The sequence below is a fragment of the Podarcis cretensis genome (genome assembly GCF_951804945.1).
Source record: "Podarcis cretensis genome assembly, chromosome: 15".
NCBI classification, from domain to species: Eukaryota; Metazoa; Chordata; class Lepidosauria; order Squamata; family Lacertidae; genus Podarcis; species Podarcis cretensis.
Window position 1 is genome coordinate 16,065,296 of NC_137185.1, and position 21,431 is coordinate 16,086,726.

At 48.6% G+C, this 21,431-nt stretch overlaps 2 protein-coding genes across 2 annotated transcripts; one reads left to right on the plus strand and one right to left on the minus strand.

The window, feature by feature from the left end:
* Window positions 1–565: 565 nt before the first annotated feature.
* On the minus strand, window positions 566–8,549 carry BUD23 (BUD23 rRNA methyltransferase and ribosome maturation factor). The gene is made up of 12 exons (XM_079954597.1): window positions 8,434–8,549; window positions 7,498–7,535; window positions 6,846–6,941; window positions 5,801–5,883; window positions 5,123–5,219; window positions 4,897–4,993; window positions 4,516–4,566; window positions 3,749–3,834; window positions 3,119–3,164; window positions 2,897–2,955; window positions 1,818–1,907; window positions 566–780 (listed from the first exon to the last, which is right to left on the minus strand). Exons 1-12 carry the CDS (start codon window positions 8,479–8,481, stop codon window positions 726–728), a joined length of 846 nt encoding a protein of 281 aa, XP_079810723.1. The 5' UTR covers window positions 8,482–8,549; the 3' UTR covers window positions 566–725.
* A 1,346-nt stretch (window positions 8,550–9,895) lies between these two features.
* TBL2 (transducin beta like 2) lies at window positions 9,896–19,278 on the plus strand. The gene is made up of 7 exons (XM_079954566.1): window positions 9,896–10,088; window positions 11,783–11,913; window positions 12,653–12,837; window positions 13,894–14,045; window positions 14,797–14,923; window positions 17,602–17,754; window positions 18,719–19,278. The coding sequence occupies exons 1-7, from the start codon at window positions 9,935–9,937 to the stop codon at window positions 19,173–19,175; spliced, it is 1,359 nt and encodes a 452-aa protein (XP_079810692.1). The 5' UTR covers window positions 9,896–9,934; the 3' UTR covers window positions 19,176–19,278.
* Window positions 19,279–21,431: the final 2,153 nt, after the last annotated feature.

Below are 21,431 nucleotides of genomic sequence, written 5' to 3' on the forward strand. Positions count from 1 at the left end.
CCATCAGCCATACCACTCAGGACTGATGGGAGTGTTCCAGCAACGCTTTGTGGCCCACAGGACCCCCTGCAGCCCTTACACTGCAGCTAGGCAGAGTGGCTTAATTTAAGTCTGCGAATCAAGGGGAAGGGGGGGGGGGGAGTTGAGCACAGGGAACCCTGCATACAGCCAGCCCCACTTGATCTAGCAATCCACCATCTCAGGAAAGGTTTTTTTAAAAATATTTTAATAGCCGCTGCCACAAAGCTTTCTGTCTTTGGGTAGGAAATATCTGCAGCCCTCTTCCAGATATTCCTGGACTCAAATTCCCGTCTGTCAGGGATGATGGTGGTTGTAGTTCAGCAACATTGGGAGGGGGGCAAAAGCCACCCCCCAGTGCCTTCTACCCTATGTTTCAAAGCTATTTAGTCTGACTCTTTTCTAGCAGAGGGGAATCTCATCTCCCAGTGCCTGTGATGGAGGGCTCTGGAAAAGACGAGCCACTGTCTTGCAGCAGGAAGAAGGACCCCCCTCCCCCCCCGGCAGCAAAATTGGGCAGATGATACTTTTCTGTCTCTTCAAAGCAGTCCTTGCTGGGTCTGGTGAAAGGATGGTCCCAGTCTGGAGGGAGTCAAGTGTCCTGCGTGAAAATCCCATGGCTGATAGCACATCCCTCTTTAGAGGCCGCAGACTGGTGCCGAAATGCTCCATGCCATTAAGGAGGGGTCTGATCAACAGCGCTGCGATCAGAAGTGAGGCCGCCGCTTCCGGCCGGTGTACTTTGTGTCTGCCCGGACATCCCTGCAGGGATAGTGTGAAAGAGAGAAGAAAGGGTAATGGGGTATGTGAGGAAGGAGGAAGGATTTGACCATCTTTACCAGCATATTACATCTGGTTGCCCGGCCAGGTTCAAGGTGTTACTCAAGTCCTTAACAACTTGGGAACTTTTTACTTTACCCCATATACATCCACTTGACTGCTTCAGTCACCAGAACAGGCACTCTTACAGATGCCATGTAATACCCATTCTGTATCTGTAAGAACTCTATGTTCTACTGTGGCAGCACCCGCACTTTGGAACTCCCTGCCTAGTGATATCAGACATGCATATTAGGCCTACCCAGGTGTTTAGAAAGTCGATGCAAGCTTTAATCTGCTTTCAGCCTATTGTTTTAGCTTTTCAAAAAGTCTTCAATTATTATTGTTAATTTTATTGGGGGTCGTCCCCCCAAAACAACCACTTTTAGGGCTTTTTTAAAACGATCAGTCTGTGTATAAATTTTATGAAATAAATAAATGAATGGATTACTCTAGCTTAAGATGGATAGGCAGTAGAAAGGAAGGGGAGTATAGGCAGCAAAAACGGTATTAATGTTGGTGAGGGGGGTGTTGCAAAAAAGTAGCCCAGGTCTCTGAAGATGTGTGAAGGAATTTGCTAATTATTTTTATAAGGCCTTACTTTTCCTCTCTGTAGCCTGGGATGTTACTTTTTGCTCTGCCTGACAAAGTCATTGCCTGAAACCTAATGGCAACTTCTGCCTGTTACGTGGCCTTGAAATTCTGTGTGTGCTCTGATGTGTTCATTTGCAAGCTTGTAAAAATTTGGCCTGCTCTTAGAGGCCTTTGGAATTTACTTCCCCTGCTTAAGCTGATAAAGCTGTTTAACATCCTAACTGGCCAAAAATCCACAACAATAACCACAGCCGCTGAACGCATGCGGCCCACAGATTGAGGGCAAATGCAACCCCTGCTTCCTCCATGAAAGTTTAACCACCCCAGACCTCCTGCCTACACCCAAAGGTGGCCCCACACACCCAGGATGGAGAGGCCAGGCTTACCTGCCCTGCCGCCGCCTCCGTTCCTTCTTCTCGAAGACCCAGTCCCGACTCTTCTTTGCAGACTTCCCTTTGATGTTCTTGAACCGTGTCCTTGGAAGAGAACAAGGGTGAAGTCAGGAACCAGCCTCTGTCTCCACCACCACCGTATCGGCCCTGCCACTGACTTGCCAAGGGGCACTTTTAAAAATAAATGGATCACTATACTGCCAGTGAAATGTTTTAGGCGTATCACCTCCGGCAACCACCACAGGTTTTAAAAAACAAATGCCACTAAAACCATACATGATAATCTTTGGCCTGCTATTCTGGGGATTTGCTGGGCTCTCATAGGAGGGCTGTGACACTTGCAGGGCAGGCTGTATGAGGCAGGAAAACATGGCCACCAGGAGCTTCCGGGTGCCACGATGAAAAACCTCTGGCTCTTACTCTCTGTCTGTCCCCAAGCTGCAGAGGATGGGTCTCGCCTTATGCAGCTGCAAGGGCAGAGACATTTGCTGATGGGAAGGGGGGGGGTGTAAACCTACACAGTCTGGAAAGGGCAGCTCAATTGCTTTAGATCAGTGGTTGCCAAAGCGGGAAGTAGCGACCCCTGGCAGGGGGTGGGGATAACCTAGGGGGCAATAGGAGGTGTCAATGACTATCAGACTTTGAAAAGCTGTTATCACAGGATCAGATTCATCTGTCTTGAACTGGATTTTGAACAAATGTGCAATTAATTGTTAGTGGTTTGAATTTTATTGTGCTATACCACTATTGTCCCCATTGCAAGGTTGAGAGACTGAGGCCAGAGGGGAGAGGGCTCTTGTGCCTAAATCCTGGTAGCGGGTTTCCCAGTTGGGGCATCTGGTTGGTTACTGAGAACAGGATGCTGGACTAGATGGGCCATTGGCCTGATCCAGCAGATTCTTCTTACGTTATGGTTATCAATAAATCCCCTACGTTAAAAAGTGGCATGCTTTCGTGCAGTTGAGCTGTGACAGCAGGCTCGCCCTTCCTCTGGGTCCCCTACAGCCTCCCCAATTCAAGGTGAACAGTGCTGTCTCTGTGGCCCCAGGCCTCTCCCAACTCTGACTCAGTACCTTTCATTGGTAAACTTTGCCCTCGCAGTCTCCTGATCACTGCATTCTGTGCCAAGACCCTGCCGGGGGAAAGCAGAAAAAAACACACACAGCACATCAGTTTGCCTCAGGGGAAAGGAGAAAACCAGAGTGATGCAACTGCTTTTATTGTTCAGAGCAAACCCTCTCCTGCATCTCTGGTGCAATCCCTGGCCCACCCCCAATAGCCCCACAGATTGTTACCTTTGGCAACGCATCTGCTGCACCAACAAAAAGACAGAGAAAGAACCTGGGGGAAAAGAGACACAAAATAATGAGAATTTGAAAAAAAGAGAACATATATATATTTTTAAGGAGATACTTGTGCACCAAGTTCTCCTGGCAGCCCACATAGAGTTACTTTACTCAGAGAGGAGCTACTAGCCTGCCCACCTGCCCCCTTGACTGTCAACCCTCATCAGTAGCTGCTTTCCAATGTTGCCAGAAGAGTTTTTCCTTAGCTCTCCGCTCCAGGAGGCTGCTTTCTCCAGCTGAAGAGCAGCCGGAAGATGAAATGCCTTTCTGAGCAATTTGCCTGGGAAAGGAGAGGCATCGATTAAAACCTCAAGGAAGTCAGCGGTCACACAGAAGTGAGCTAGATTGCTTTGGGTGCCCCCTTCTCCTTAGAGGCCTCCACGACTACCAGGTTTGGTATACACAGGACTCAAATGCGTCCCACATGTCAGATTGCTCGCCATCACAGGCAGGGCAGTGCAGAAAGAGTCAGTTTCTGGCAACCTCCCTGCATTGCTCTGGCCCTGCAAAAGCCTCTCCAGGCAACATGGAAGGCAGAACAAGGAGCCCTCCCTGGTCTCCAAATGGAAGAGGACTCACTTCTTGGCTTTGGCGCTGTTGGGGTAGTCAACCACCATGCCACCTGTGAAGCCGGCCTTCATGGCTTGGGAGGTGATGAGTTCCAGCTGGCAGGAGAAATAGAAGACAGGTGAGTCTGAGCAGCCGGGGCAGGGGGCTCCCTCTTCTAATGGGACCTTCTTAGCATGCCAACGCTGCCCATCCTTAACTCCTGATTCTTTGTCTCTCTACCCGACTGGGGATTAGGAGCCACAACTTCAGCTAAGGCCACACATAGTCAGGCATGAGGAAGAATCAGAGTTGGAAAGGACACCAAGGGTTATCTAGTCCAACCCCCTGTAGTGCAGGAATGACAGCTAAAGAATCCCTGAGGGATGTATTCTAGTAGCATGGCTAGTAGCCACTGACAGCCTTCTCCTCTATGAATGAGGAAGGGGAGAACCATGTACGCCAACTTTGAGAAAAGGGTGAAGTAGAAATGCAAATAAATTCCAGTAGAGTCTCATCCGGCTTCCCTAAACACCATCAACTTGTGGGAAAAGGCAGGCTGCATGCCAAAGAGTGCCAATGACACCAGGCCCCTGCAAACCAACTCCTATATGAGCCCCCAAAGAGCCCTTGGGGGTGTCAGATCTCCAGGCACAACACAGAACCAAAAGCAGCAGGCCCTTGCGGCTCTATCCAGAGCCTCAACCTCCAAAAGCCTCCTTCAGCCTGTCCCTGGCAGCTCTGGGCCTCTGGCTGTGCCAGGCCTACCCCCCGCCCCACAGTTCCCACAAGAAACGCACCTGCTGAGAGTTTTCTGGGTACAGCTGGAGGACGGCACGGGCTCCTCGGGCCTGTAGGAGGAAAGGACAATCAAAAACAGCTGATGCAGCATCCTGCTACCTGGCCAAGCGTCTCTGTCGGGAGTCTCTAAATTTCTTAGGCCTGTGGGCACGTTTGGATCCCTCTTTGGTTCTTTCTCCCCCACACTCCAGTGCAATCCCAGGATCAGTCCCAGACCTCACAGGACAATCCAGCTTCCCATGAGATCTAGCAAGAGCGCTCCCAACTTGCCAACATATAGTTAAAACTGCACAAGTTAAATGTACAAAAGATGCAGAAATACTGTGATATCCTTTCCCCTCACAGATGGTTTGGAAGAAGCAGGTTTGAGAAGCCCTTACCAAAGCAGTATAGAGCGTTGAGAAAAACCGATACAGCCGCTTTGGGGGGCTGTGGGTCTTCTTGTCAGCATTGCATAGCCACTGCACTGCAGAAATACTGCAAGGAGGGAAAATGGGGAGTCTGGTCAGCTGGTCAGCAAGGAAACGCCTGTCCTCAATGACTTTTCTCAGTGGAATCTCATTCTGCATTTGCTGGTGAGTGAAGTTCCCAGCCAAGTTCTCCTACCTGATGCAGCCATCAAAGGTTCCTGGCCGGAAGGGGATGCCCTGGCCCATGTCTGCCAGCATCAAGTCACCCTCCACTTCTCTTTCTGCAGCTACATCTGTGCAGGATTAAGAGTACGAGAAGATTTTACCATTCCTGCCAGTTTTGACCAGTCCAAGGCAGGACGCCTCAAGCCAAAGGGGTGTGTAAATAAGGATGTCAATCTGAACATTTTGCATGTTTATTATTGTAGATCATGGCAACGGTGTGGTTGGTATCACTCAATATAAAACATACTCCTAAATGAACTTTCCCCATCTACAGTAGTTCTTATTTCAAACAGGTCCTGGAAGGCATCAAGGAGACAACCTGAGCTACTAGTATTTACTATAAAGGTCAACAAAAGTAATCTAGTTACCAGTAAGATTTAATAAACAGCTCCTGTAAAAGAATGGGTTCCACACAGACAATAGTAAGTTAGCTAGCTAGGATTATACTCTTTAAACTACCAAATAAGCAGACTAAATGAAATGGAAAACAGGCAGGACTTTAATAGTGAAGAGACAATAATTATAAAGAAATATAGGTATTATTAAAAATACTCAGAGACCCCTTTCCATTAGCATATGCTGGCCAAGTGGACACACATGTAGGATTCAAATGTATCTCTTGTAATGGATGGGGGAAAGTTCTACTCACCCAACATGGCAGAGCTGATGTCCATGCCAACCCAACAGTGTCCCTCCTCGGAGATGTAATCACCACTCAGACCAGAGCCACACCTGACCGGAAGAGCAGTACAGGTTAAGAAATAATGAAACGCTGATTGGTTTTCATCTCTTAGCAGGAGCCAAACAGGATTCAGGCATTCAATAGCACCTGCCCAAGCCCCTCTCACAGAACTGGGGATGGGAAATCACTTTCTCTGCCCAACATCTGGACTAGACAGACCACGAGTCTGGCTCAGCATAAGGCAGCTTACTGAAAGGAGATCCCTGTGGCTGCTGCATCAGCCCAAAGAGGGCTCATCTGGTCCAGCATCCTGTTCTCACAATGGCCAACCAGTGCCCCCAAGCAGGACCTGAGCACAACAGAACTCTCCCCTCCTGAGGTTCCCAGCAACTGGTACTCAGAAGCATTGCTGCCCCCAACCATGGAGGTAAAGCATATTATCCTCTGTGATTCTGTCTAATTTCCCTCTAAAGCCTCTCAAGTAGATAAGCTTCACAACCTCCAGTGGAAAGGAGTTCCATAAGAACATGAGACCGCTGGATCAAGCCAATGGTCCATCTAGTTATCCTGTGCTCACAGTGGCCAACCAGATGCTCCAGCTGGGAGACCCACAAGCAGAACCTAAGCACAGCAGCACTCTCCCAGCTTGTGAGTCTTCCAGCATACTGCTTCCAAGGGCAGAGGGAGATTGTAGCCATCAGGGCCAATAGCCATATGATAGCTGAATCCTCTTCCACAACCATCCAAACTGGTGTCCATCCCTACTTCTAAAGGGAAGGAAGAAGGACTTTTCTTTGTATTTATGTTCCCGTTATGGACAGTCTCCTTACCTATTCAGCACCCCAATCCAAACTTACTGTCTGGAATAAGCATAACCTCCTACATAAGACGGACAAGATCAAAACGGACTTTTGGAAGCTGGGTGCAAAAAAGAAGCTGCCTGATCCTCCCATGCTGGCAGTTTAAAGAAAGAAGCAGTGACACACTTAAAGGTACAACACAGCAAGCTCACCCAACATCCAGCAAGAAACAGGTCCGGTCCTCCGGGAGACCCAGCAGCTCCACGGCCCGTTCGGACATCTGCGACTGGATCTCAATCATTCGAGAGCTGGAGAATGGAAATGCCCCAAAACAAGCAGTGAACAAACCCCAACTCCTATTGGATATCTGCAAGGCAGCTTGGGTGGGGTAGGGGGAGTGAGAGAGTACACACAGGCATTGCATCTATCTCAGATGTTTAAGTGGTAAAACAGGTGTTCCAAAGTGGACAGGACAAAAGCCATATCACACCAATGCCATACAGTAGGAAAAAATTGTGTCTGTATGGATGGATTGGGGAGATGACAACCACTGACAATTGTTGGGGACTGGATTACTAGAATCTATTTATCTATTTACAACCCCTCCATATATCCTGCTCCTCAAAAACAATTTAGCTACTACCTCCAAAACAGTCACATTGTCTTTCTTTTAAATCAAAGACACCCTCTACGCATTTTTCCTCCATCCATTTTTACACCTGCAAGGACCCTGCCTCCTAGAGCACCCCCAGGAGGCACCACCCACTTTAAAAACCACTGTTTTAAGACATGCTTTAAAAGCTCTTTAAACAAATAGGTTCAATAAAGAGATTAGCTGCTTTCCTCAGCCCAAGGCTGCCTTACTTGTGTGTGTATTTTCGGGCTTCAGTCTCATCGTAGAACTGGGAAAAGAAAGAGAAATGGGTTGCATTGAAGAGAGAATGTAAGCACCCTTATGGATCTGACTAACAAGAACATAAGAGCCTGCTGGATCAGGCCAATGGCCCATCTAGTCAAGCATTCTGTTCCCACGGTGGCGAACCTGATGCTCCAAAGTGAAACCCACAAGCAAGACCTAAGCGCAACAGCAACTCTTCCTTCCTGTGGCTTCCAGCAACTGGTATTCAGAAGCCTCAGACCGTACAGGCAGAGCACAGCCATCATCACGAGTGGCCTTGATGAATTTGTCCAATCCTCTTTCAAAGCCATCCAAGTTGGTGGCCATTGCTGCCTCCTGTGGGAATGAGTTTCATAGTTCAAACAGGCACTATGTGAGCTACTCCTTCCTTTTGTCTGCCCTGAATCTTCCAACATTCAGCTTCATTTTCACAAGATGGACTGCCTTCTGACATGGGAAGTTCTTTCTGATGATCAGAGTTAACAGCAACTGAGGAATTTCTCGGCTCATAAAAAAGAGAGATCTATTCCCCGCCACCACACAGCTCAGTCGGCAACCTGGTGCCCTCCTAGTGAACTGTGTTACAACGCCCATTAGTCTGGCTGACAGGTGCTGTACTCCAAAACCATCTGGAGGACACCAGGTTGGCATAGACCGATATAGCTGACACCTGGTCGTCTTCAGTTTCCCACATTGGCCACCCAGGTGGCTCCAAGGAGGACGGAAGGAAGCACCCTAGCAGCAAGGCATGGAGGCAACCGCTATAAAGTTTTACCCAAAGATAGGCTGCCTCTGTGCTTGGAGGCTCAATTCTTGGCCCTGGGGGCTTACAGGTACGAGCGCTCCACCGGCCCCTGGTAGTCCTCGCCCCCGCCTCCCTCTCCCCTCCTTGTCTCTCTTACTAGTTCGGGGGGCCCGCGATGTTCGGGCCTCTTGCCGCTGGCCGCCATGCTTGCTCGCTTGTCTTCTACGTCACACTCGTGCGACACAGAGGCGGTCGCGGCTGCAGAAATTAAGAGAGAATTGTTGGGAGGGCCATCCCACTTCCTGGATAGCCGATTTCCGGGTTCTTCCTTCCTTCCAGCTGAATTTCCCATTTGATCAAGAGGGTTGCGGACCGAATCGAGACAAAGGCGGTGTGTTTATCACACTCGATTTTCTTTACCCGGAGGCTACGGAGGTGTTGCATGTTGTGTAATTGTATTCTTGCCGTCTTGGTTCTTTGAATGAGCCTGTGAGTGCAAGTCAAGGGTAAAGAGGCTTTTTCTGGTGGGTGAGATGGGCCTCTTGCCCATTGCCCCCCACCTTGTGGGGGGGGGGACAATCACACTACCTCTCGGCCTACTTTATAAGGTGGTTGTGGGGATTAACATAAGGGGAAGGAGAACGATGCATGTCACCTTGAGCTCCTTGGAGAAAAATGGTGGGATATAATAAATACATGAAGTGCGGTTGCTTGATCTGCTGCCCAATGTGGGCTGCAGCAAGCCCCTTCGTGTACCATATCTGTTTTCGGAATCGCTTCTCATAAGAGATTCCAAAGGCGGTCTTCACCTTTAAACCGGGCTTGAATCGGGCAGCCTATCACAGCGGAGGCTCGACTGCCCTCTTTTTAACGTAGCAGGACACGTGGCGATCCTACCGCATGCGACTCCAAGCACCTCTCCCCCCTTCCCTTCCGGGATGTTTCCCTTGGGGGTCCGGTAGCCCTTCAGATAGATAGAGGACTGTACTTCTCCGCAAAGCGACATGCAACGCCACGAGAGACCAAAAATATGTATAAGGAAATTTGGAATCAAAGTCTCCTCAACTAATTTCAATAAAAAGAGAGCTCGCAGTTTAAAATTATAAAAACCACCCCTCCCTAATTAAAATCAATCAATCAATAATGGCTTGTGCCGTGACTCCTAGCGTCTGCGGGCTGGGACTGACATTTTATTTGCTATAAACATTTTGCATGTCTTTTTTGTACCCCGCCTGGAAATCTTAACATGATAGGCGGCATAGAGATGTGTGTGCGTATTAAAACGAATGAAGCTTTAAAATCATGGATATCGCCATTCATTCAAGTATACATGGACAGCTGTCTCTTCCCCTCGGGGTGAAAAGGACGAGGAACCCGCCCCCCCCCCCAACGAAGTTTAATGGTAACCGGAATTTCTCTATCCCCCTTTAGACCCGAATCCTCTTTGCGGCCCAATCAGTGCACAGTGCGTAGCCAATCCCGCGAAGGCTACTTTTGCACGCGCGCCCCTCCGCCTCAGAACCGCATCGGCGCATGACTGACGGCGGAAAGCGAACGCGCACGCGGCGGAACTCGCCACCCATTGGTCGGCGGCGGTGCCGTGCGCGCCCCCGTCGGCCTTGGTCCCGCGCGCTGAGGTGGCGGCGGCGGGAGGGAAAATGGAGGCGGCGGCTGTGCCGGGTTCAGCCTGGCTGGCGGGGCTGTCGCTGGTCCTCGGCGGCCTCGTTCTCTGGCTGGTGCTGGTCCTGCTGAGGCGGAGGACGGAGGAGGCGGAGCCCAGCCAGAAAGGGACGGAGCCCGTCACGATCGACGGTGAGAGCGCGAGATGAGGAGGGGCGGGGCTTAAGGCGAGCCACACCCCCTTCGGGAGACCTCACTTTGCCCCAGCTGCAAAATGGGCCGCTAGGCTGAGTCGTGCCAAAATTTCAGGATGAAAGCAGTGCCTCATATATAATATTCAGTTATAAAGGTAACTGAATTAGGTCCAGTCGTGACTGACTCTGGGGTTGCGGCGCTCATCTCGCTTTATTGGCCGAGGGAGCCGGCGTACAGCTTCCAGGTCATGTGGCCAGCATGACTAAGCCGCTTCTGGTGAACCAGAGCAGCACACGGAAACGCCGTTTACCTTCCCACCAGAGCAGTACCTATTTATCTACTTGCACTTTGACGTGCTTTCAAACTGCTAGGTTGGCAGGAGCTGCCACCAAACAACGGGAGCTCACCCCATCACGGGGATTCAAACCACCAACCTTCTGATCAGCAAGTCCTAGGCTCTGTGGTTTAACCCACAGTGCCACCCGCGTCCCGCAATACAGTGGTGCTTCGCAAGACGAACGCCTCGCAAAATGAAAAACTCGCAAGACGAAAGAGTTTTCCGTTTTTGAGTCATTCCGCAAGAAGAAAGCCCATAGGGAAATCTCCGGGGACCTCTTTTAAATGCTGGCGGTGGGGAGCAAAGCCTTTCGCCCCCCTCCGGCCTTCAGAAGAGGTCCAGGAAGGCCGGCGGGGGCCGAAAGGCTTTGCTCCCCACCGCCAGCATTTTAAAAGCAGTCCGGGATAGCAGGCAAGCGCGCTGCTTTTAAAATGCTGGCCGTCGGGAGCAAAGACTTTCGCCCACCGCCGGCCTTCAGAAGAGGTCCTGGACCTCTTCTGAAGGCTGGCGGGGGCAAAAGTCTTTGCTCCCCCCCACCTGCCTTCCCGGGATAGCGGAGAAGCGCAGCGCGTTTCTCCGCTATCCCGGACGGCTTTTGAAGGCAGGCGGGGGGGAGCAAAGACTTTCGCCCACCGCCTGCCTTCAGAAGACCTCAGCTGTCCCGGGGGCTTTTAAAATGCTGGGGGTCGGCAGCAAAGCCCTCCTTTCCCCGGAGCTTGCGGGGCGGGAGGTGGGGAGAAGGGCTTTTCTTCCCACCGCCAGCCTTCAGAACAGCCTTCTGAAGGCTGGCGGTGGAAAGAAAAGCCCTTGTTCCTATGGGAAACCGTGCTTCGCAAGACGAAAAACTCGCAAGAAGAAAAAACTTGCGGAACGAATTAATTTCGTCTTGCGAGGCACCACTGTATTCAGTTACATTGGTTGCATAATATGGTTTCTGTCAATTATGTGTTGTGTTGTGATATAAATACAATTTAGGTGAAATTCAATATAATTACATAATTTGGGCTAAGTTTCATATAATTTAGCTCAGTATGGCAAACACTATTGCAGCAGCTTTCCAGGGTTTCAGATGGGGAGCCTTTTCCAGCCTTACCTGGAGACACCAGGGATTGTACCTAAGAGCTTCTGCAGGCAAAGCAGATATGAGCCTTCTCCATCTGTGTGGATTACTGGCTTTTTCATAGCATTGTAAGTTGAGTTTTCCAGCTACGTTATTATGTTTGGAGACTTACAATCTATTTTGAAAAAATGTTCCTGCCTCTGGCCTTGCTCTTCTAAATTCTGGGAGAATGCTGATTGTCTGATCCGTCTTACCTATTTTTAAAATAAGACTTTCTTCAATTGTATTCTGTAGATCAGGATGTGAATAGTGAAGCAGCCAGCAAAACATCAGTCCCGAAGAAGCAGAAGCAGCTTCAGCGGATCCGCAAAGAGAAGCCCCAGCAACACAACTTCACCCACCCGCTCCTGGCTTCGGCACTCAAAGTGAGGCCTGGCAGGCTACAGCTGTGTTTCGTGGGGAAAGGAGTGGGCTAAACTTATGTAGGAAGTTTACCTTTATACCAAGTCAGAGACCTATCTGGCTCAGTATTGCCTGCATTGATTGGCAGTGCTTGTCCAGGGTTTTTAGACCGAGAGTTGCTCCCAGCCCTGCGTGGAGATACCAGGAATTGAATCTTCTGCATGCAAAGCTGATGCCCTGCCAGTTGGTCTTTTATCTAGTGATGCGGCTTGCCCCTTCAGAATCCTTCTGGGTTTTTGGAAATACTGGATCCTCCTTTCTCCTCACATACACACATGCACATTGCAGAAAATTATAAGAGCCAGTAGATTAGAAATGCTAAAAGCTCACAATAGTGGGGAAGATTATGACCTGAGAGAGCCGGTGGTGGTGTAGTAGTTAGAATATCATACAAGGATTTGGGAGACAAGGGTACAAATCTGCACTCAGCCAGGAAGCTCACTTGCTGACCCTGGTCCAGTCAGCCCCTCTCAGCCTAACCTACCTCACAAGGTTATTGTGGGAATTAAATGAGGGGGAGAACCATGTACACCATTTTGAGCTCTTTGGAGAAGAGATGGGGTGTAAATCAAATCAACAAGCACTTTTGCAGCATGGCAACCAGCTCCTTGCTCCCTGTGCCCCAGGATGGAGCACCTCTGTATTCCTTTCCACTTTTAGCTTGTTGAGAGGCCAACGGTTGATCCTCTTTGCATTTTTCAGGGCCACAGCGGGAGCATCACCTGCCTGGATTTCAGCAGCAATGGGAAGTACCTGGCGTCCTGTTCTGATGACCGCACCGTCCGCATCTGGAGCACCAAGGACTTCCTGGAGCGGGAGCACCGCTGCATGCGAGCCAATGTAGAGCTGGACCATGCCACTTTGGTCCGCTTCTACCCAGACTCCAGGTGGGGAGGCTGTGCCTGGACATGGGACAGTTAGCTTTGCTCCTCCTCCTCCTCCTCCTCTTTACAGCTGAAATTGCAGACTAGCTGATCCTTTCCAAGAAGATGGGGAGGACAGATTAGAATTACCAGTAGATCAGGTTGATCAGTGGAGTCATCAGCCCTTTTTAAAAAAAAGGAGCTAGTAGCTAGGGCCTAGTTTAAGTTCAAGTTTGGCATGCCCCAAAGCAACTAATTCCAGTTCATGTCTGTCTCCTTACAAAATGAACCAGTTCAGTTCACAGTCATTTCGTTTGTCCAAATGATTCTCTGCAAAAAAACAAAAAACAGGCTTCAGAATGTTATAAGCTGCTGTGCTGAAGTATAAGGTATATTTAAGAAAAGTAAGGAAACATTTTTCAAAACCACAGTGGAATGTGATGTGTTTAGTTTGTTTTTCCCAACAATTATTATATTTAAGCTTAAAGGTCCAAAAAGTCTTAACAAGGGGAAGATACACACATAAGGGAATGACTGTGAAATAAAAACTGTTCGAAATCTACCCCACAACAAATGTAATTCACATTATGTTCAGCCAGCAATTACAGGAGGTGTAGCTCAAAGATTTTGGAACTAACTTAGCAAACTTTGCAAACTAGCTCATTCCAAGCAGTGACGGTGGGGAGGAGGTCAATTCCTACAAACTAGTGTTAGTAAATTCTATGCTGGAGTAGGGGGTGTCAGTGCTTACCACCTGCCCAGGTCTGCTACTGCTGGTCCAAGCCACTGTCCTCCTTTGCTGTAACGGCAGAGATGGAGTGGGCCTGTTGTCAAGCTTCTTCCTCACTACTCTCATCCCCTGCCAGCCTTATGTTAACATTGAACTGGCATTGGAGTTTGATTAGGGGAATGCTGAAGGAGGACAGCACAGGTGCCCATACAACACCCAGCCAGCTTTACTTTCAGGAGCAATAATGGAAACACTGGTAAAGCATCTGGGGCTGGGGGATGGCCTTGAGGCTGTTGGAGCAGCTTGTACTTTTGCTACTTACAGGTTTTGCCTCTCCTTTCTTCAAGCAGGGCCTTTATTGCGTGGCTGGCCAACGGAGACACCCTCAGGCTGTTCAAAATGACGAAGAAGGAAGACGGCAGCTTCACATACGCCGCCCTTCCAGAAGACTTCCCAAAGCTGCACAGAGCCCCCATCATCAACATTGGAGTCGCAGACACAGGTTTGGAAGAGGGGAGAGGGCTGTCTTTTCTAGGGTTTGGCTTCCTAAGTACCCAGAGCTAAATTGGCCGGGGAGAGCCAATGAAAACCTAAGAAAAAAACAGCTGCATCAGGCCAAGGGCCTGTCTGGTTCAGCATCCTGTCCTCACAGTGGCCAGCCAGGTGTCCCAGTAAGAAACCCACAAGCAGGTCTGGAGCACAAAAGCCCTCTCGCCTCCCATGGTTTCTGACGTTTGTGTGTGTTTTGCCAATTATTTTTTATTGATTTTCCAAATTACAACCCAGTTTTCACAAATTATTACAAATGAATACAATTTTAATTAAATGATTTCCCACTCACCATTGTCGGCGCACCCTTGGCTTCTAATATTACTGCATTAACTATTTTAAATTATCTCCAATTACAATGCGTTACCCAAAGTTATCCCTTAATTATCAGCTGTACTCTTAGCAATTTTCATTCATGTTGAAACATTGTTTAAAGCATTTACATACTTTTATGAAACTTCCAAGTGAGAATATAATCTTTCTTTTCATTTTATTCTGTGTATGACAGTTCTAATACATAATCTTCATTGGCCTTATCCTCTGCCCTTTATACCAAACGTCTCCATATTCAAAGATGATCTTGAGTGGCGTTCCTTTCTGGGTGCTTGCAGTGCTGCAGTTGTTATTCAGTGCATGGCTGGTATCTCAGAGTTAACCATGGCTAGCAGCTCTTTGCCACTGATCTCTTGTCTCTCCTGCCCCAGGGAAGTACATCATGGTCGCCTTCAGTGACACCACCATCCTCATCTTGGACACGAAGGGGGACGTCCTTGCCACCATCAACACCAACCAGATGAACAACACCTTTTCAGCTGTGTCACCATGTGGAAGGTAAGGGTTGTGTCAGCTACGCAGCTGAGCTCTCTACCACCTGCTTACCCTCAGGGCAGTCAGTTGCTTGTATTCCCCCATGAGCCAAGAAAACCAAGGGCATGTCCCCAGAGTTAGCTCTGAACTAATGCCAAAGAGTTAATAGAATCATCGAGTTGGAACGGTCCTTGGAGGTCCTCTAGACCTTCATTGGTGTTGGGTCTACAAGGCAGGAGACAACGACAGGTTTCCTGCCACATGACAACCCAGCCTCTGCTTAAATCCTCCAGTGAAAGAGGGTCTGTGGTTTCCCAACCCATTGTGTCTCATTCTCAAGATTCCTCTTATGTTCAAGATGCTTCTCCTCGCATTGAGCAGAAATCTGCTTCCCTGAAGTTTCCACCCACTGTAGACCCAGTCCTGCCCTCTGGAGCAACAGCAGACAAGTTTGCTCCATTTTCTAAGCTCCTCAGATATTTGAAGACTGCTGCCCTTTCTCTTATCTCTCCCCCCCCCCTCTCTCTCTCTCTCTCTCTCTCACACACACACACACATAACACACATATACAGAGAGAGAGAGAGAGACAGAGAGTTTTCTCTTCTCCAGGCTAAACAAACTCAACTCATTCAGCTGTTACTCACAGGATTTGATTTCCAAACTCCTCACCATCCTAGTCACCTTCCTCAGGAGAACGTTTGTCAGTATCCTCCTTAAAATGTGTTGTCCAGAATTCAGATGTGGCCTAACTAGGGTGGTGTTAGCTTTCTCTCTCTCTCTTCTAGCTTTGTGTCATTGGCAGATTTGATGAGTGTCCTCTCTACTCCCTGATCCAGATCATTTATAAAAAATATTAGCACAAGGCGTAGGACAAAGCCCTGTGGCACTCCACACAACACACACACACACACACACACACACACACACACACACACACAGTTAAGACACAGCAGCCATCAATGAGCACACACCAGTATACGGTTGCTTCATGTGGCTCCAACCTCAGTAGTGTCCAAACACCCCTTTTCTAACTTATTTATTTATTGCATTATATTCCTCCAAAGCGTTCAAGGTGGTACACATGGTTCTCTCCCTCATTTAATCCCAACAACCTTATGAGGTAGCTTAGGTTAAGAGGCATTGACCGGCCCAGGGTCATCCAGTGAGCTTCATGGCCAAGTGGGAATTTGAATCCTGGTCTCCCAGGTCCTTGCTCAACACTCTAATCACTACACCACACTGTCAACAAGAATATAATGGGAGACTTTGACATGCTTCACCAAAGTCAAGACATTTGTTGTCGTTTAGTCGTGTCCGACTCTTCGTGACCCCATGGACCAGAGCACGCCAGGCACTCCTGTCTTCCACCGCCTCCCGCAGTTTGGTCAGACTCATGTTTGTAGCTTCGAGAACACTGTCCAACCATCTTGTCCTCTGTCGTCCCCTTCTCCTTGTGCCCTCCATCTTTCCCAACATCAGGGTCTTTTCCAGGGAGTCTTCTCTTCTCATGAGGTGGCCAAAGTATTGGAGCCTCAACTTCACGATCTGTCCTTCCAGTGAGCACTCAGGGCTGATTTCCTTAAGAACTGATACGTTTGATCTTCTTGCAGTCCATGGGACTCTCAAGAGTCTCCTCCAGCACCATAATTCAAAAGCATCAATTCTTCGGCGACCAGCCTTCTTTATGGTTCAGCTCTCACTTCCATACATCACTACTGGGAAAACCATGGCTTTAACTATACGGACCTTTGTTGGCAAGGTGATGTCTCTGCTTTTTAAGATGCTGTCTAGGTTTGCCATCGCCTTTCTCCCAAGGAGCAGGTGTCTTTTAATTTCGTGACTGCTGTCACCATCTGCAGTGATCATGGAGCCCAAAAAAGTAAAATCTCTCACTGCCTCTATTTCTTCCCCTTCTATTTGCCAGGAGGTGATGGGACCAGTGGCCATGATCTTCGTTTTTTTGATGTTGAGTTTCAGACCATATTTTGCGCTCTCCTCTTTCACCCTCATTAAAAGGTTCTTTAATTCCTCCTCACTTTCTGCCATCGAGGTTGTGTCATCTGCATATCTGAGGTTGTTGATATTTCTTCCGGCGATCTTAATTCCGGCTTGGGATTCATCCAGTCCAGCCTTTCGCATGATGAATTCTGCATATAAGTTAAATAACTAGGGAGACAATATACAGCCTTGCCATACTCCTTTCCCAATTTTGAACCAATCAGTTGTTCCATATCCAGTTCTAAGTGTAGCTTCTTGCCCCACATAGAGATTTCTCAGGAGATAGATGAGGTGATCAGGCACTCCCATTTCTTTAAGAACTTGTCATAGTTTGCTGTGGTTGACACAGTCAAACGCCTTTGCAAAGTCAATGAAGCAGACAAAGTCAAGACATACTATTGAACCTTTCTCAGGTTGCTTTCAACACATGTACAATCTGTGGGCAAAAGAGATGAGCTGTGCAGATCAACAGGTATACACTTTCACACAAACACATGAATGTGTGTAGAGAAAGCTTATACATGCATTTAGTGTAACATGTGAACAAGCCTTACATGTGCTGTTCCCAGGAATATGAGGCAAGAGTGGTCTGGAGCAACTGGGAAGAGGAAACTTTCAAGGCTGGTTGGTGCAATTGATTTGGCACAGCCTGGCTTGGGAATAACAGGGCACTTTCCTCCCTTGTGGCTTCCCTTCCCTTCAGGTTCGTTGCATCGTGTGGCTTCACTCCCGACGTGAAGGTATGGGAGGTGTGTTTCAGCAAGAGTGGGGACTTCCGGGAGGTGACCAGGGCCTTTGAGCTGAAGGGGCACACGGCTGGCGTGTATTCCTTCTCTTTCTCCAATGACTCCAGGCGGTAAGTGAGGAACCCTCTTCCAGCTGCACTTCCCTCTGGTAGTTCTGTGTCCTGTTTGTCACCTGCTGACTCCTCCAAAGAGCACTCCTGGTTATCTGCTGCGCTGGGTGGGTGTGGCCAGGAGGTCCTTTGGACTGGCCTCTTCTTGCCCGCATCTCCTCCCCTATAACTAAGCAGCCAGAAGGAACCTCCTTCCAAGATTTGAAGTTACACCATAGCACTGTCCTCCATGCCCAGGGACAAGCATCCTGGTTTGGTTATTTCATGAGACTTCTATGCTAAATGGCTTCAGACTGTTGTTGTTGTTTTTAGTTAATTTATTATCCGCCCTGCACCTTAAGGTCCTGGGACTGGTTACAGCATTAAAACACAATATTGAAAACGACTGAAAACAAGTTACAGCCATAAAAATAAGGTGGCTCCTAAAAGCATACACCTCAGGTGTCAAAAGCCAGGGTAGCAAAGATGTCTTCAGCATCCTTTGAAAGCTGTATAATGAAGGCAACAGATGTGGCAGGGAGTTCCACAGCTCAGTGGCTGCCCCTCTCCCAGGCCACAACCCTCCAAGCCTCTAACGGCGAAGGAACTACCAATAGGTCTCCCTCTGCTGACCCAACAGCATCTGTAGGGAAGGAGGCAACTAGTCTTTCAGGTGTTTTGCACCTGAATCATTTAGGGCTTTAAACCACCAATGTGAGCAATATGAATTGGCAGCCAGGTGAGTAACAATTTAAACCAAAGCTGAATTTCACAGCTTGCCTCTGACACCCCAAACCCAGGGGGAAACAGGTAATAAAGCAGAGGTGAGGAACCCAGTCAGCCATCAGCAAGAAGCTGATGGAGACTTAGTGGGACATCCTCTCAGCCTGAGGCGGCATTCTGCCACAGCTGCAGCTTCTACAGCTCAAGACTTCAGCCGGAGGGTAATGTCTTCTTTCCTCCCCCACCCCCACCCCCAACCCAGGATGGCAACGGTTTCAAAGGATGGAACATGGAAACTATGGGACACAGATGTCGAATACAAAAAGCAACAGGACCCGTACCTGCTCCTGACAGGTCGGTGCCAGGTGGCGGAGCCCTGTCGCATCGCCCTGTCCCCTGACGCCCGAGCCCTGGCCATCTCCAGCAGGACCAGCATCTTTGTTTACAATACCCGGAATGGCGAGGAAGAGGAGCGCTTTGAGGGCGTCCATGGCGAGCACATCACAGACTTGGCCTTCGATGTGAGCAGCCGCTTCCTGGCCTCCTGCGGAGACCGGGCTATCCGCATCTTTCACAACACGACGGGCTACCGGGCTGTGGTGGAGGAGATGAAGGCCCTGCTGAAAAAGGCCACCAACGAGTCGACAAAGCAGAGACTGCAGCAGCAGGTCACAAGTGCCCAGAACGCTCTGGACACCATCTATGGCAAGGGCAACTGAGCCCTTCCCAGAGCAGGGAGGTGCGGGGGTGGCTTCTGCTGGGCAGACCCAGGGCTAGGATTTTCATGTCAGAGAGATGGCTAATAAAATATGTTTTGCACAACTGTCGCTCTCCCAAGTTTTGATGAAGCCTGTCACCACGAGAAAGGCAGAGGAGCATTGCTCATTTCCAGACTAGGCCTCTAATACAGGGCATGAAAAAAATTTTTTTGAATTGTTCCCACTTGGGTCTGAGCCATCCCAAGAGTGGGTCTGTCCCTACATGTCACAAGAGAGCAGAACTAGCTTTATTTTTTTTAAGGGTGTGGGGTGTAGACCTTGCTCCAACACAGCATATATAGCCCTAAAAAGCAGGTTGAAGTGCTTTGCTGTAGGGGCAGTGGATCAGCTCACACTGGCCTCACACTGATGGTGTTTAATGCAGGGCAGAGCTGAGGGGGGGGGGTCCCTTAATTCTTTCTTGATCTACTTTTTATTTTATTGACATCCTAGTCCACTGATGGGTGTTTAATTTACAGAGTCAACCATACAGAGGAAGGAAGGAATTTTTAATAGTGAGAGGGCTTAAGCTGCATGCTTACCTGGGAGAAAGTCCCGTTGAACTCAGTGTGGCACTTCTGGATACACAAGTAAGGATTGCACTGAAGCTCACCATGCTAACCAGGCATACTTCTGAGTAAACATTATTAGTATTTTACTCTCTGGCTCACACCACATAATTTAAGTCTACTCTTATTTAAGAACAAAAGATATGTCTGCCTAGATTAGGCCACTGTCCTGCTATCCTGCTGTGGTCAACTTTTGGTCAGTTTTGCTCTCTTGGAAGCTTTTCATGCTGTGATGTTGGACACTTTAACCAAGAACAGGCAATCTATGGCCCTCTGGATGCTGTTGAGCCTACAGTTCGCATCACCCGCCCTGACCATTGCATTGGCCATGCTGACAGGCTATGGGACCTAGGAGTCCAACATGTGTTCCCCATGCCAGGCCTAAACTCCCTGCCAGACTTCCACTGCAGATAGTTACAGTCCCTCCAGTCCTACCAGCGAAAACCATTTCTCCTGCTGCTGGGGTTGCTGCCTTTAGCATAAGTTTCCAAAGACACTTTCTGTTAGGCAGTGGTATTGGCGTGCAGTGATCATGTCTAAATGCTGCCCAAGTTGAATGCACCTAAGGGTTGGTACCTGGCACATTTTAAAAAATATACATCCATGCAGCTCTTTGAATCTTTTTGTGGGTTATAAATGTGAGATTGACCCACATTCATCAGCTATCACCTTTTAAAGAGAGATGGTCTGTATCTTATTTCTGCTGTGTATCTGTTGCTGTGTCCTGGATTTCTTACCCATTTAATTGTCACAGATACAGTGTGAGTAACCTGAGGCTCTGAACCCTTTTGCTATCAGCTGGGCTTTGTTACGATAGGGAGATTCGGCTCCAGCACATGAGCTCTTTTCTAAAATTGGTCCCTCTCTAGGTGATGGTGTTTTCACAGATTTTTTCCATGGTGAAAGGGCAAAATGTTCACTACCTGCTTTTTGTGTTCCATGATTTTGAGATCTTCAAAAGATTCCACTGGACATGATCAATCTAAGTCCACCAGACTTGATACCTTATTTTGTTTTATTTATATTTCACTGCCCACCCCATTTGACTGAAAGAACTGTCAAGGTAGCAGCCAATTGAAAGCTCTACAATCCTTTGCCTGCTTACTTTGGAGTAAGGCCCATTGAACAAAGGAGGAGTTTCGTAGCATAGGATCAAGCCTCACATAAATGAACAGTTATTGGCTGGCTCTGCAGGGTAACCAGTCACAGCTAAGACATCCTTCAGGGTAGGAGGGCTGCCTTGGTCTAGCCCAGGTGTAGGGAATCTTTGGCCCTCCAGATTTTGCAGAACTATAATGCCCATCATCCGTGGCCCTAGGTCACACTTGCTAGGGATGATGAGTGTTGTAGTTCAGCAACATTGTGGAGTGCCACAGTGGACCCAGCCCTGTCTTCCCCTTAAGAGGCATCAGTCAGAGCCTATTTTCTCTAGGTGCTGTGAGATGGTGGGATGTGCCCAAAAGTGCAGTAGTTGGCAGTTTGGGCTCACCATGTATGCAGAAAGTTTGCATTTCTGATGTTCAAGAGCTGTACCTTATCCCTGAAAACACAGGATTCAAATTATGACACAGCTGTATTTGTGAGGAGGGCATTGGTGTTCATTCAGATTGCAAATGGGTACCATGCAAAGCATACTCCACCACTGAAC

Coding starts and splice junctions, on each gene's coding strand:
- BUD23 (XM_079954597.1), bottom strand. CDS start 8,481: ATGGCGGCCAGCGGCAAGAGGCCCGAACATCGCGGGCCCCCCGAACTA. Junction 5,884..6,845: donor TGTTTCTTGCTGGATGTTGG/GTGAGCTTGCTG, acceptor TCTTCCGGTCAG/GTGTGGCTCTGGTCTGAGTG. Junction 1,908..2,896: donor GCAAAGTTTACCAATGAAAG/GTACTGAGTCAG, acceptor TTCTCTTCCAAG/GACACGGTTCAAGAACATCA.
- TBL2 (XM_079954566.1), top strand. CDS start 9,935: ATGGAGGCGGCGGCTGTGCCGGGTTCAGCCTGGCTGGCGGGGCTGTCG. Junction 12,838..13,893: donor CGCTTCTACCCAGACTCCAG/GTGGGGAGGCTG, acceptor TTCTTCAAGCAG/GGCCTTTATTGCGTGGCTGG. Junction 17,755..18,718: donor TTCTCCAATGACTCCAGGCG/GTAAGTGAGGAA, acceptor CCCCCAACCCAG/GATGGCAACGGTTTCAAAGG.